The 15,677-nt window shown below is 45.8% G+C and overlaps 1 protein-coding gene across 2 annotated transcripts in view; it reads right to left on the bottom strand.

Moving 5' to 3' along the window:
- Window positions 1–14,952: 14,952 nt before the first annotated feature.
- The window catches only part of slc30a6 (solute carrier family 30 member 6), a 19,969-nt gene continuing 19,244 nt past the window's right edge, over window positions 14,953–15,677 (bottom strand). For both annotated transcript variants that reach the window (XM_058652145.1, XM_058652146.1), the window contains one exon: window positions 14,953–15,677. This exon is cut by the window's right edge and continues 14 nt beyond it. In XM_058652145.1, the coding sequence (XP_058508128.1) occupies window positions 15,149–15,677 (529 nt within the window). In that variant the 3' untranslated portion in view covers window positions 14,953–15,148.

Raw genomic sequence — 15,677 nt, 5'->3', positions numbered from 1 at the left:
ACAGTCACTGAAGTGAAATACCACTGAACGTCTGACACAGTCACTGAAGTGAAATACCACTGAACGTCTGACACAGTCACTGAAGTGAAATACCACTGAACGTCTGACACAGTCACTGAAGTGAAATACCACTGAACGTCTGACACAGTCACTGAAGTGAAATACCACTGAACGTCTGACACAGTCACTGAAGTGAAATACCACTGAACGTCTGACAGTCACTGAAGTGAAATACCACTGAACGTCTGACACAGTCACTGAAGTGAAATACCACTGAACGTCTGACACAGTCACTGAAGTGAAATACCACTGAACGCCTGACACAGTCACTGAAGTGAAATACCACTGAACGTCTGACACAGTCACTGAAGTGAAATACCACTGAACGTCTGACACAGTCACTGAAGTGAAATACCACTGAACGTCTGACACAGTCACTGAAGTGAAATACCACTGAACGTCTGACACAGTCACTGAAGTGAAATACCACTGAACGCCTGACACAGTCACTGAAGTGAAATACCACTGAACGTCTGACACAGTCACTGAAGTGAAATACCACTGAACGTCTGACACAGTCACTGAAGTGAAATACCACTGAACGTCTGACACAGTCACTGAAGTGAAATACCACTGAACGTCTGACACAGTCACTGAAGTGAAATACCACTGAACGTCTGACACAGTCACTGAAGTGAAATACCACTGAACGTCTGACACAGTCACTGAAGTGAAATACCACTGAACGTCTGACAGTCACTGAAGTGAAATACCACTGAACGTCTGACACAGTCACTGAAGTGAAATACCACTGAACGTCTGACACAGTCACTGAAGTGAAATACCACTGAACGTCTGACACAGTCACTGAAGTGAAATACCACTGAACGTCTGACACAGTCACTGAAGTGAAATACCACTGAACGGAACGTCTGACAGTCACTGAAGTGAAATACCACTGAACGTCTGACACAGTCACTGAAGTGAAATACCACTGAACGTCTGACACAGTCACTGAAGTGAAATACCACTGAACGTCTGACACAGTCACTGAAGTGAAATACCACTGAACGTCTGACAGTCACTGAAGTGAAATACCACTGAACGTCTGACACAGTCACTGAAGTGAAATACCACTGAACGTCTGACACAGTCACTGAAGTGAAATACCACTGAACGTCTGACACAGTCACTGAAGTGAAATACCACTGAACGTCTGACACAGTCACTGAAGTGAAATACCACTGAACGTCTGACACAGTCACTGAAGTGAAATACCACTGAACGTCTGACAGTCACTGAAGTGAAATACCACTGAACGTCTGACACAGTCACTGAAGTGAAATACCACTGAACGTCTGACACAGTCACTGAAGTGAAATACCACTGAACGCCTGACACAGTCACTGAAGTGAAATACCACTGAACGTCTGACACAGTCACTGAAGTGAAATACCACTGAACGTCTGACACAGTCACTGAAGTGAAATACCACTGAACGTCTGACACAGTCACTGAAGTGAAATACCACTGAACGTCTGACACAGTCACTGAAGTGAAATACCACTGAACGTCTGACACAGTCACTGAAGTGAAATACCACTGAACGTCTGACAGTCACTGAAGTGAAATACCACTGAACGTCTGACACAGTCACTGAAGTGAAATACCACTGAACGTCTGACACAGTCACTGAAGTGAAATACCACTGAACGTCTGACACAGTCACTGAAGTGAAATACCACTGAACGTCTGACACAGTCACTGAAGTGAAATACCACTGAACGTCTGACACAGTCACTGAAGTGAAATACCACTGAACGTCTGACAGTCACTGAAGTGAAATACCACTGAACGTCTGACACAGTCACTGAAGTGAAATACCACTGAACGTCTGACACAGTCACTGAAGTGAAATACCACTGAACGCCTGACACAGTCACTGAAGTGAAATACCACTGAACGCCTGACACAGTCACTGAAGTGAAATACCACTGAACGTCTGACACAGTCACTGAATTGAAATACCACTGAACGCCTGACACAGTCACTGAAGTGAAATACCACTGAACGTCTGACACAGTCACTGAAGTGAAATACCACTGAACGTCTGACAGTCACTGAAGTGAAATACCACTGAACGTCTGACAGTCACTGAAGTGAAATACCACTGAACGTCTGACAGTCACTGAAGTGAAATACCACTGAACGTCTGACACAGTCACTGAAGTGAAATACCACTGAACGTCTGACAGTCACTGAAGTGAAATACCACTGAACGTCTGACAGTCACTGAAGTGAAATACCACTGAACGTCTGACACAGTCACTGAAGTGAAATACCACTGAACGTCTGACAGTCACTGAAGTGAAATTCCACTGAACGTCTGACAGTCACTGAAGTGAAATACCACTGAACGACTGACAGTCACTGAAGTGAAATACCACTGAACGTCTGACACAGTCACTGAAGTGAAATACCACTGAACGTCTGACAGTCACTGAAGTGAAATACCACTGAACGTCTGACACAGTCACTGAAGTGAAATACCACTGAACGTCTGACACAGTCACTGAAGTGAAATACCACTGAACGTCTGACAGTCACTGAAGTGAAATACCACTGAACGTCTGACACAGTCACTGAAGTGAAATACCACTGAACGTCTGACAGTCACTGAAGTGAAATACCACTGAACACCTGACAGTCACTGAAGTGAAATACCACTGAACGTCTGACAGTCACTGAAGTGAAATACCACTGAACACCTGACAGTCACTGAAGTGAAATACCACTGAACACCTGACAGTCACTGAAGTGAAATACCACTGAACGTCTGACAGTCACTGAAGTGAAATACCACTGAACGTCTGACACAGTCACTGAAGTGAAATACCACTGAACGTCTGACAGTCACTGAAGTGAAATACCACTGAACGTCTGACACAGTCACTGAAGTGAAATACCACTGAACGTCTGACAGTCACTGAAGTGAAATACCACTGAACGTCTGACACAGTCACTGAAGTGAAATACCACTGAACATCTGACAGTCACTGAAGTGAAATACCACTGAACGTCTGACACAGTCACTGAAGTGAAATACCACTGAACGTCTGACAGTCACTGAAGTGAAATACGTCTGACACAGTCACTGAAGTGAAATACCACTGAACGTCTGACACAGTCACTGAAGTGAAATACCACTGAACGTCTGACAGTCACTGAAGTGAAATACCACTGAACGTCTGACACAGTCACTGAAGTGAAATACCACTGAACGTCTGACACAGTCACTGAAGTGAAATACCACTGAACGACTGACACAGTCACTGAAGTGAAATACCACTGAACGTCTGACACAGTCACTGAAGTGAAATACAACTGAACGTGACACAGTCACTGAAGTGAAATACCACTGAACGTCTGACACAGTCACTGGAGTGAAATACCACTGAACGTCTGACACAGTCACTGGAGTGAAATACCACTGAACGTCTGACACAGTCACTGGAGTGAAATACCACTGAACGTCTGACAGTCACTGAAGTGAAATACCACTGAACGTCTGACACAGTCACTGAAGTGAAATACCACTGAACGTCTGACAGTCACTGAAGTGAAATACCACTGAACGTCTGACACAGTCACTGAAGTGAAATACCACTGAACGTCTGACACAGTCACTGAAGTGAAATACCACTGAACGACTGACACAGTCACTGAAGTGAAATACCACTGAACGTCTGACAGTCACTGAAGTGAAATACCACTGAACGACTGACACAGTCACTGAAGTGAAATACCACTGAACGTCTGACACAGTCACTGAAGTAAAATACCACTGAACGTCTGACAGTCACTGAAGTGAAATACCACTGAACGTCTGACACAGTCACTGAAGTGAAATACCACTGAACGTCTGACACAGTCACTGAAGTGAAATACCACTGAACGACTGACACAGTCACTGAAGTGAAATACCACTGAACGTCTGACACAGTCACTGAAGTGAAATACAACTGAACGTGACACAGTCACTGAAGTGAAATACCACTGAACGTCTGACAGTCACTGAAGTGAAATACCACTGAACGTCTGACACAGTCACTGAAGTGAAATACCACTGAACGTCTGACACAGTCACTGAAGTGAAATACCACTGAACGACTGACACAGTCACTGAAGTGAAATACCACTGAACGTCTGACACAGTCACTGAAGTGAAATACCACTGAACGTCTGACACAGTCACTGAAGTGAAATACCACTGAACGTCTGACACAGTCACTGAAGTGAAATACCACTGAACGTCTGACACAGTCACTGAAGTGAAATACCACTGAACGTCTGACACAGTCACTGAAGTGAAATACCACTGAACGTCTGACAGTCACTGAAGTGAAATACGTCTGACACAGTCACTGAAGTGAAATACCACTGAACGTCTGACACAGTCACTGAAGTGAAATACCACTGAACGTCTGACAGTCACTGAAGTGAAATACCACTGAACGTCTGACACAGTCACTGAAGTGAAATACCACTGAACGTCTGACACAGTCACTGAAATGAAATACCACTGAACGTCTGACACAGTCACTGAAGTGAAATACCACTGAACGTCTGACACAGTCACTGAAGTGAAATACCACTGAACGTGGTCGTGATTGGGCTTATGATCGGCAGCTTTCAGCAGTACAGGAGTACAAGAGTATGATTACAGTTTAAATGGTGAGTCACAGGCCGAGGTAACGCTGCCCTCTGCTGGACACTATGAGCACTGAGCGTCCACCGAGGCGGAGCTTGTCATCACTGCCAAACTATGAATATGTCATATCTTCTTACACAAACCATTCATCCATTCACTCACCTTCTACCATTTTATCCTCCACACGAGACTCAGAGGTCACTGCTGCCAATCTCAGGTGATGTAGGCGGAGTCACAGCTTGGACACATGACCTGAGACAAACAACTGTCCCCACACACACACACACGCACACACACACACACGCACACACACACAGACACACACTCACACACACACGCAGACAAACTTATAAAAAGTTATAGAAACATTGAAAACAGTTTTTATTTCATCTAAAAAAATGTATAACATTTAAAATATTATTTTAATTCACTTGTTGTTCCTATCTAAATTGTGAACAAAGTGAGAGGATGAAAAAGTGAACGTGTGATGTCTGTGTTTTTGAAAAGTAACAAAATTTAAACTGAAAAATGTGTGCTTTTATTTTCCATAAAGTGCTTTTATTTTGAAAAACCAGCACTTTAAAGGAACCTTCTGTAGATTTTTGAAAAAAAGGTTTTAAAGACGATTTACGTGAACTTTGACCTCTGAACTGAACCAGGAAGAGGAAGATGAAGATGAAGAGCGCTCTGACCCAGCGCTCGCTCTCTCGCTCGCTCGCTTGCTCGCTCTCACCCCGCCCCCCGATGAAGATCGCGTGCAGAATCCCAGAGCCATCTGAGGGACGTTCACTCACTCATCCATTCACTCACTCGCTCACTTGACCTTCCATCTTTTAAGCGAGCGAGTGAGTGAGTGGGGTGGGTGGGGTGGTTGGTGTGGGCGGCGCTCTGAGCATGCTCAGTAGCGTGGGCGGAGTCTGTGCATGGATCACTGACACCAACGTCACTTCTCATTATCTTCATCAATTTCATCTCACAACCAACCCCGCCGCCGCCGCCACATCACTGCCCCGCCCAGGTGTCCCCCCGATAACCCCGCCCATGCTCCAGCAGAGCTCCACCCTTCACTCCTCCTCCTTTGCCTCTTTAAACAAAAAAATAAAGAAGAGGAGGAAACACGACCTCATCCTCAGATAGGTTTTCAACTTTCACTCTCCTTACTTCCTCCTTCCCTCTCTTCCTCCCTCCCATTCTTGCTTCCTCCCTGTCTTCCTCCCTCCTGACTTCAATTTGGTGGCAGCAGCAGAAATAGTGGTGATGATCAAAGGTCAAAGGTCAAAGGTCTTTGTTAGTCCTCGTGTCTGACACTTCCTCTCTGAGGTCACCTGAGGTCAAGAAGTCTTGGAGCTGCTGCAGCCTGGAGGTCAAAGGTCAGAGACACATGTCTTTATTGTCCTTCTGTGATTTTACTCCCGCCCTCATAGATAACCTTGTTAATAGTACAGCAGCCTCACTGCGTACTACATTAGATTGTGTTGCCCCTCTGAAAAAGAAGGTGGTGAATCAGATGAGACGAGCACCATGGTTTAACTCCGATACTCGTGCTCTTAAACAGACGTTACGTAGATTAGAAAGAACATGGCGTTCCAATAACCTAGAGGAATTTTATATAGCCTGGAAAGATGGTTTTGTAGCTTACAAAAAAGCCCTACACAAAGCTAGAGCTGCCTATTATTCTTCTTTAATTGAAGAAAATAAGAATAATCATAGGTTTGTTTTCAGCACTGTAGCCAGGCTGACACAGAGCCACAGCTCCACTGAACCATCTATTCCTTTAACACTGAGCAGTGATGACTTTATCAACTTTGTTGTGAATAAAATAACATCAATTAGAGAAAAAATGGATCATCTCCTCCCTCATATTGGGACTGACTCATCTTTTAGCACAAGAGCTTTAGAAGCACCAGGTGCACAGTTAGACAGTTTCTCCCCTATAGATCTCCCTGAGTTAACATCATTAGTTTCATCATCTAAGCCATCAACCTGTCAGTTAGATCCTATCCCCACCAAACTGTTTAAAGATGTGTTTCCTTTAATTAACAGCTCTATATTAACTCAAATTAATCTATCCTTATTAACTGGATATGTGCCCCAAACGTTTAAAATAGCAGTTATTAAACCCCTTCTCAAAAAAGCGACCCTTGACCCAGATATTTTAGCTAATTACCGACCTATATCTAATCTTCTCTTTGTTTCTAAAATCTTAGAAAAGGCAGTTGCTAATCAATGATGTGAATATTTGCGCATTAATGGCCTGTTTGAAGATTTTCAGTCAGGTTTTAGATTAAACCATAGCACAGAAACAGCACTAGTTAAAGTTAGTAATGATCTTCTCTTGGCTTCAGATAATGGTCTAGTCTCTTTACTTGTCCTGTTAGATCTTAGTGCTGCATTTGACACCATTGATCATAATATTCTACTGCAGAGATTGGAGCAGACTCTTGGGATCACAGGTGCTGCCCTCTGCTGGTTTAAATCATACTTATCTGATAGATTCCAGTTTGTTCATGTTAATGATAAAGCCTCACTACAAACAACAGTTAATTGTGGAGTTCCACAAGGCTCAGTGCTTGGGCCTATACTTTTTACTTATATATGCTTCCTCTAGGGAACATTATTAGGAAGCACAACATACACTTTCATTGTTATGCAGATGACACACAGCTATATTTATCAATGAGGCCGGATGAAATAAATCAGGTTGTTCAACTCCAGGAATGTCTCAGAGACATTAAGTCCTGGATGACCTGTAACTTTCTACTTTTAAACTTTTATACTCGGCCCTAAACACCTCAGAGAAAAACTTTCTGATCACATTGTCACTTTAGATGACATCACCATGGCTTCCAGTTCCACTGTGAGGAACCTTGGAGTTACTTTTGACCAGGAAATGTCATTTGATTCACACATAAAACTCATTTCCAGAACAGCCTTCTTCCACCTGCGGAACATTATGAAAATTAGAAACATTCTGTCTTTACAGGATGCTGAAAAACTAGTTCATGCTTTTGTTACATCTAGATTAGATTACTGTAACTCCTTATTATCAGGATGTTCCAACAAGTCTGTTAGAACCCTTCAGTTCATTCAAAATGCTGCAGCAAGAGTTCTGAGGTTCTGAGGAACTAGAAAGAGAGACCATATAACTCCAGTGTTAGCTTCTCTACACTGGCTCCACCCACAGTTTAGAATTCAATTTAAAATCCTCCTCCTCACGTACAAAGCACTTAATGGTCACGCCCCTTCATACCTGAAAGACCTAGTCTTACCTTATCACCCTAACAGACCACTTAGGTCACAAAATACAGGTTTACTTGTGGTTCCCAGAGTCTGTAAGAGCAGAATGGGAGGCGGAGCCTTCAGTTACCAGGCTCCTCCTCTCCTGTGTAACCAGCTTCCAATGACAGTTCAGGAGGCGGAGCCTCTCTCTGTATTTAAAGTTAGACTTCAAAGTTTCCTTTTTGATAAAGCTTATAGTTAGAGCTGGTTCAGGGAAACCTGGACCAGCTCTTAGTTCTGCTGCTATAGACCTAGACTGCTGGGGGATTTTCCTGTGGTGCACGCACATTCACTCTCTCACACTCAGGGTATGAATATGACTTTTTATATGTCATTAACCTTGTCTCTTTCTCTCCCTAGTTTGTGTCCTTCCTTCCTTCCTTCCCTCTCTCTCTGTATTCTCATCTTGCAGGTTGCAGGATCCAGATCCAGTTTTCGAGGCTATCCATATCATACATATCATCACCATTATTATTGTGCTATAATTAAAAGTCGATATCATTGACTGTATAAACTTGTAACTCGATACAGTTGTTGTGTATCTGCTCCTGGTCTCTCTCTCTCTCTTCTGTCTCTACCTCATCTCCCTCTTGTCCTTTCTCTCCCCCCTTTCTGTCCCCCACCTCTCCTCTGTCCCCCATTTTCCTTTCACCCCGACCGGTCGAGGCAGATGCTGCACATGTGTGAGTCTGGTTCTGTCAGAGATTTCTTCTTCTGTTAAGAGGGAGTTTTTTCTCTCCACTGATGCCTAGTGTTTGCTCATTGTGTGAACTGTTGTGTTTCTCTGCTCTCCTTGATGTTGTCTATGTACACACCTGAGATCATGTATGTTAGGATTTGGTGCTATACAAATAACATTGAATTGAAGTTATTTCACTGTTTGACTGAACCTTGTAAACTACTCACTCTCACACTCTCTCACACACACACACACACACACTCTCTCACATACACTCTCTCACACACACACACACACACATACACACACTCAATCTCCCACACCAAAGTCACAGGAGCTGCTGGTCCTCTGCTGCCTCGTGTGGTCACTTTGTGTCACTGACTTTAAATCTTTATCTTCAAAAGAAGACATTAGTGTGTGTGTGTGAGTGACTGTGTGTGTGTGCGGGTATTACTAATGTTGTGGGGACCTAAAACTGTTTACACACTCACATTATGGGGACTTGTCTTCCTTGTGGGACAAAAATCAAGTCCCCACAACGTAAATGACTACATTTTAAGGTGAAGATATGTTTTAAGGTTAAGATTAGGATTAGGATTAGGCCAGTAGTAATTGTGGTTAAGGTTAGACTAAGTCTCCAGGAAATGAATGTAAGTCAATGCAATGTCCCCTCAAGTCATGAATGTCCAACATGTGTGTGTGTGTGTGTGTGTGTGTGTGTGTGTGTGTGTGTGTGTGTGTGTGCGCATGAACATGTGTCTGGCAGTTAAATGTGTGACATGTTTGATGACGTGTGATTTAATCGTGGTAAAGACGGCGTGAGAAGAAGAAGACGAGGAAACTTTGTGGAGACACAGCAGGAGACCAGAGGACAAGGAGGAGGAGGAGGAAGAGATGGGGAGGAGGAGGAGGGGAGGAGGAGGGCCCGGCCAGCTACCTTGACCTCTGCTCAAAGGTCGTGTAAAGGGGTTAAATAAACAGGTCATGTCTCTGAGTTTAATCCTGCTGTCGTTCATCAGCTCTGAGTGTTTGACTGCAGCCCGGCTGCATTCACATATTTCTTCAAACAATCTTTGTTTTTGAAGTCTGGACCTTCACCCTGTCACCACAACACTGACCAACACTCTGACCACTGACCACTGACAACACACTGACTACTGACCAACACTCTGACCACTGACAACACACTGACCACTGACCAACACTCTGACCACTGACAACACACTGACCACTGACCAACACTCTGACCACTGACAACACTCTGATCACTGACAACACACTGACCACTGACCAACACTCTGACCACTGACAACACTCTGACCACTGACAACACTCTGATCACTGACAACACACTGACAACACACTGACCACTGACCAACACTCTGACCACTGACCACTGACAACACACTGACCACTGACCAACACTCTGACCACTGACCAACACTCTGACCACTGACAACACTCTGATCACTGACAACACACTGACCACTGACAACACACTGACCACTGACCAACACTCTGACCACTGACAACACTCTGATCACTGACAACACACTGACCACTGACCAACACTCTGACCACTGACAACACACTGACCACTGACCAACACTCTGACCACTGACAACACTCTGATCACTGACAACACACTGACCACTGACCAACACTCTGACCACTGACAACACTCTGATCACTGACAACACACTGACCACTGACCAACACTCTGACCACTGACAACACACTGACCACTGACCAACACTCTGACCACTGACAACACACTGACCACTGACAACACTCTGATCACTGACAACACACTGACCACTGACAACACACTGACCACTGACCAACACTCTGACCACTGACAACACTCTGATCACTGACAACACACTGACCACTGACCAACACTCTGACCACTGACAACACACTGACCACTGACCAACACTCTGACCACTGACAACACACTGACCACTGACCAACACTCTGACCACTGACAACACACTGACCACTGACAACACTCTGACCACTGACAACACACTGACCACTGACCAAAACTCTGACCACTGACCACTGACAACACTCTGACCACTGACAACACACTGACCACTGACAACACTCTGATCACTGACAACACACTGACCACTGACAACACTCTGATCACTGACAACACTCTGACCACTGACAACACACTGACAACACACTGACCACTGACAACACACTGACCACTGACAACACTCTGATCACTGACAACACACTGACCACTGACAACACACTGAGCACTGACCAACACTCTGACCACTGACAACACTCTGATCACTGACAACACACTGACCACTGACCAACACTCTGACCACTGACAACACACTGACCACTGACCAACACTCTGACCACTGACAACACTCTGATCACTGACAACACACTGACCACTGACCAACACTCTGACCACTGACAACACTCTGATCACTGACAACACACTGACCACTGACCAACACTCTGACCACTGACAACACACTGACCACTGACCAACACTCTGACCACTGACAACACACTGACCACTGACAACACTCTGATCACTGACAACACACTGACCACTGACAACACACTGACCACTGACCAACACTCTGACCACTGACAACACTCTGATCACTGACAACACACTGACCACTGACCAACACTCTGACCACTGACAACACACTGACCACTGACCAACACTCTGACCACTGACAACACACTGACCACTGACCAACACTCTGACCACTGACAACACACTGACCACTGACAACACTCTGACCACTGACAACACACTGACCACTGACCAAAACTCTGACCACTGACCACTGACAACACTCTGACCACTGACAACACACTGACCACTGACAACACTCTGATCACTGACAACACACTGACCACTGACAACACTCTGATCACTGACAACACTCTGACCACTGACAACACACTGACAACACACTGACCACTGACAACACACTGACCACTGACAACACTCTGATCACTGACAACACACTGACAACACACTGACCACTGACAACACTCTGACCACTGACCAACACTCTGACCACTGACAACACACTGACCACTGACCAACACTCTGACCACTGACAACACACTGACCACTGACCAACACTCTGACCACTGACAACACACTGACCACTGACCAACACTCTGACCACTGACAACACTCTGATCACTGACAACACACTGACCACTGACCAACACTCTGACCACTGACAACACTCTGACCACTGACAACACTCTGATCACTGACAACACACTGACCACTGACAACACACTGACCACTGACCAACACTCTGACCACTGACCACTGACAACACACTGACCACTGACCAACACTCTGACCACTGACCAACACTCTGACCACTGACAACACTCTGATCACTGACAACACACTGACCACTGACAACACACTGACCACTGACCAACACTCTGACCACTGACCACTGACAACACACTGACCACTGACCAACACTCTGACCACTGACAACACACTGACCACTGACCAACACTCTGACCACTGACAACACTCTGATCACTGACAACACACTGACCACTGACCAACACTCTGACCACTGACAACACTCTGATCACTGACAACACACTGACCACTGACCAACACTCTGACCACTGACAACACACTGACCACTGACCAACACTCTGACCACTGACAACACACTGACCACTGACAACACTCTGATCACTGACAACACACTGACCACTGACAACACACTGACCACTGACCAACACTCTGACCACTGACAACACTCTGATCACTGACAACACACTGACCACTGACCAACACTCTGACCACTGACAACACACTGACCACTGACCAACACTCTGAGCACTGACAACACACTGACCACTGACCAACACTCTGACCACTGACAACACACTGACCACTGACAACACTCTGACCACTGACAACACACTGACCACTGACCAACACTCTGACCACTGACAACACACTGACCACTGACCAACACTCTGACCACTGACAACACACTGACCACTGACAACACTCTGACCACTGACAACACACTGACCACTGACCAAAACTCTGACCACTGACCACTGACAACACTCTGACCACTGACAACACACTGACCACTGACAACACTCTGATCACTGACAACACACTGACCACTGACAACACTCTGATCACTGACAACACTCTGACCACTGACAACACACTGACAACACACTGACCACTGACAACACACTGACCACTGACAACACTCTGATCACTGACAACACACTGACAACACACTGACCACTGACAACACTCTGACCACTGACAACACACTGACCACTGACAACACACTGACCACTGACAACACTCTGATCACTGACAACACACTGACCACTGACCAACACTCTGACCACTGACAACACTCTGATCACTGACAACACACTGACCACTGACAACACACTGACCACTGACAACACTCTGATCACTGACAACACTCTGACCACTGACAACACACTGACCACTGACAACACTGATCACTGACAACACACTGACCACTGACCAACACTCTGATCACTGACAACACTCTGATCACTGACAACACACTGACCACTGACCAACACTGACAACACACTGACCACTGACCAACACACTGACCACTGACCAACACTCTGATCACTGACAACACTGATCACTGACAACACACTGACCACTGACCAACACACTGACCACTGACCAACACTCTGATCACTGACAACACTCTGATCACTGACAACACACTGATCTCTGACCAACACACTGACCACTGACCAACACACTGACCACTGACCAACACTCTGATCACTGACAACACTCTGACCACTGACCAACACTCTGACCACTGACCAACACACTGACCACTGACAACACACTGATCTCTGACCAACACACTGACCACTGACCAACACTCTGACCACTGACCAACACACTAGTTTCCTCAGTGGTTCACACTCATCACTGGTCACATGACAGGGACGGGGACTTCAGCCTGAACCCTGCGTTTGTTTTTCTTGTCTTTTGTCCGTCTTTCTCGTCCTGGCACCACGTTTACTTTGACCTTTGACACTTGTTTCCTTTCCTCTGTCTGCTTCCTCGCCTCCTCTCTTTCTTCATTATCTTCCTTTGCCTTTAATTGGTTCATGTATTCATGTGTGAGCAGGAGAGGATTAGGATCAGGAGCTGGTTGAGTGAACACATGAATGAGTGAGGAGGAAGTGAGATTCAGTGTGTGTGTGTCACTGTCTGTGTGTGCGTGCATGTGTGTGTGTGCAACTCTTTACAACAAAACAAAGTCTAAACTCATTTAAAGGGAATCTTCATCTTTAATCTGGATTAAAACTCTTTGGTTGTAATTGATGAGGAACTCAGCATGAACTCTACTGCCCCCTACTGGATCCACACCTACAACACAAACAGGTATTAATATTACATCATATTTATTGTTGCTGTTTGTTTACCCCATATGGCCTGTGGGCGTGGCTTCCCGCAGCAGGAAGCTCATCACGTGCTCAGTTTAAATTCAACAAAATGACCCAAGTCTGCAGCCAATCAGAGAGCAGCTGCTGACAGGGCCTGCTGGTGCAGCTTCATCAGGAGGCCCTCCAGAATCTGCTACACACACACACACACACAGTTTGGTTTTCTTAATCTACTAAACGATCAAACTTCATTATCGTCACATTTCCACAGACTGACCTTCGACCCTGTGATATTTAGGTCACATGATCATTTTCCTGACCCCACACACGCACAGATTATTCAACTCTTCCTGCTTGAGGACAAACATTCATTCCCATGATGCACTGCTTCAGTGTGGTGGGGGCGGGGCTTACCGTTATGGTTATCAGATAACTCACTCACACACACCTGTGATGTCTGCTGCTGTAGAAACATTCATACGTTCATAAATGTCCATCAACACTGATCATGTTTCATCTCATGTTGTCACTGACCTGCTGATGAACTCTGACCTGTAAACAACACAGAACTCAGGAGGACAGACAGGTTCTGGAGGACAGACAGGTTCTGAAGGACAGACAGGTTCTGGAGGACAGACAGGCTCAGTAGGACAGACAGGTTCTGAAGGACAGACCGGCTCAGTAGGACAGACAGGTTCAGGTGAACAGACAGGTTCTGAAGGACAGACAGGCTCAGGAGGACAGACAGGTTCAGGTGGACAGACAGACGTGTGTGTGTGTGTGTGTTCAAACATTAAAACAAATCTAAATCTTCAGTTGTTGCCACAAATGAAACTGAATTAAATTTAATGTTGAACTTTTACACACATTTAACAACAAAGAACAAACATCAGTCCTGTGACCTCTGACCTCTGACCCTTTGCTCTTCTTCTGTTATGTCTATGTTAAAAAGTTTTATTCATGATTTTAAACCATGAGGTAAAAAATGTCTTTGAGGGGTGGAGTTAATTCTTCTTGTCAGTTGGTCAGGGTCGGTACTGTCTGTACTGTGACGCTCCAAACTGTAACGGGGCCGTGGCCCCGCCCAGCACAGTTCTGTAGCTCTGAGAGCTCCCGCCCACACCCAGTCCAAACCCTCCCCCCAACCCACCACTGGGCCGCACCGGACCCTGGTTCGTCATCCCAGGGTAGCCGAGTCCCAGGCCGCCATACGGCCTGTGGGCGTGGCTTCCTGCAGCAGGAAGCACCATTGGCTGCAGGTTCCGGCCCGGAGTGTTGAAGGAGAACTCTGGAGGTGGGCTGCTGAGTTTGGACGGCGTGGAGGTCAGTGGGTCCAGATCTGCTCCTGATGACATCAGCAGAGGAGGCAGTGACAAGCCCTCGGACACACCCAGGGGTGGGGCATATGAGGAAGAGGGGAGGCCCCCTGTGAGGAGGGGGCGGGTCCAGTCGTCTTTAAAAATCTGAACCGTCAAAGTCGACACGAGAGGAAGGAGACGGTTTGTGACGTGAGCCAGAACCAGCTGCTCGTTAGCATCGCGGCGGATACGGACG

Source organism: Solea solea, chromosome 15, assembly GCF_958295425.1.
Source record: "Solea solea chromosome 15, fSolSol10.1, whole genome shotgun sequence".
Lineage (NCBI taxonomy): Eukaryota > Metazoa > Chordata > Actinopteri > Pleuronectiformes > Soleidae > Solea > Solea solea.
This window is presented reverse-complemented; position numbering and strand designations above follow the sequence as displayed.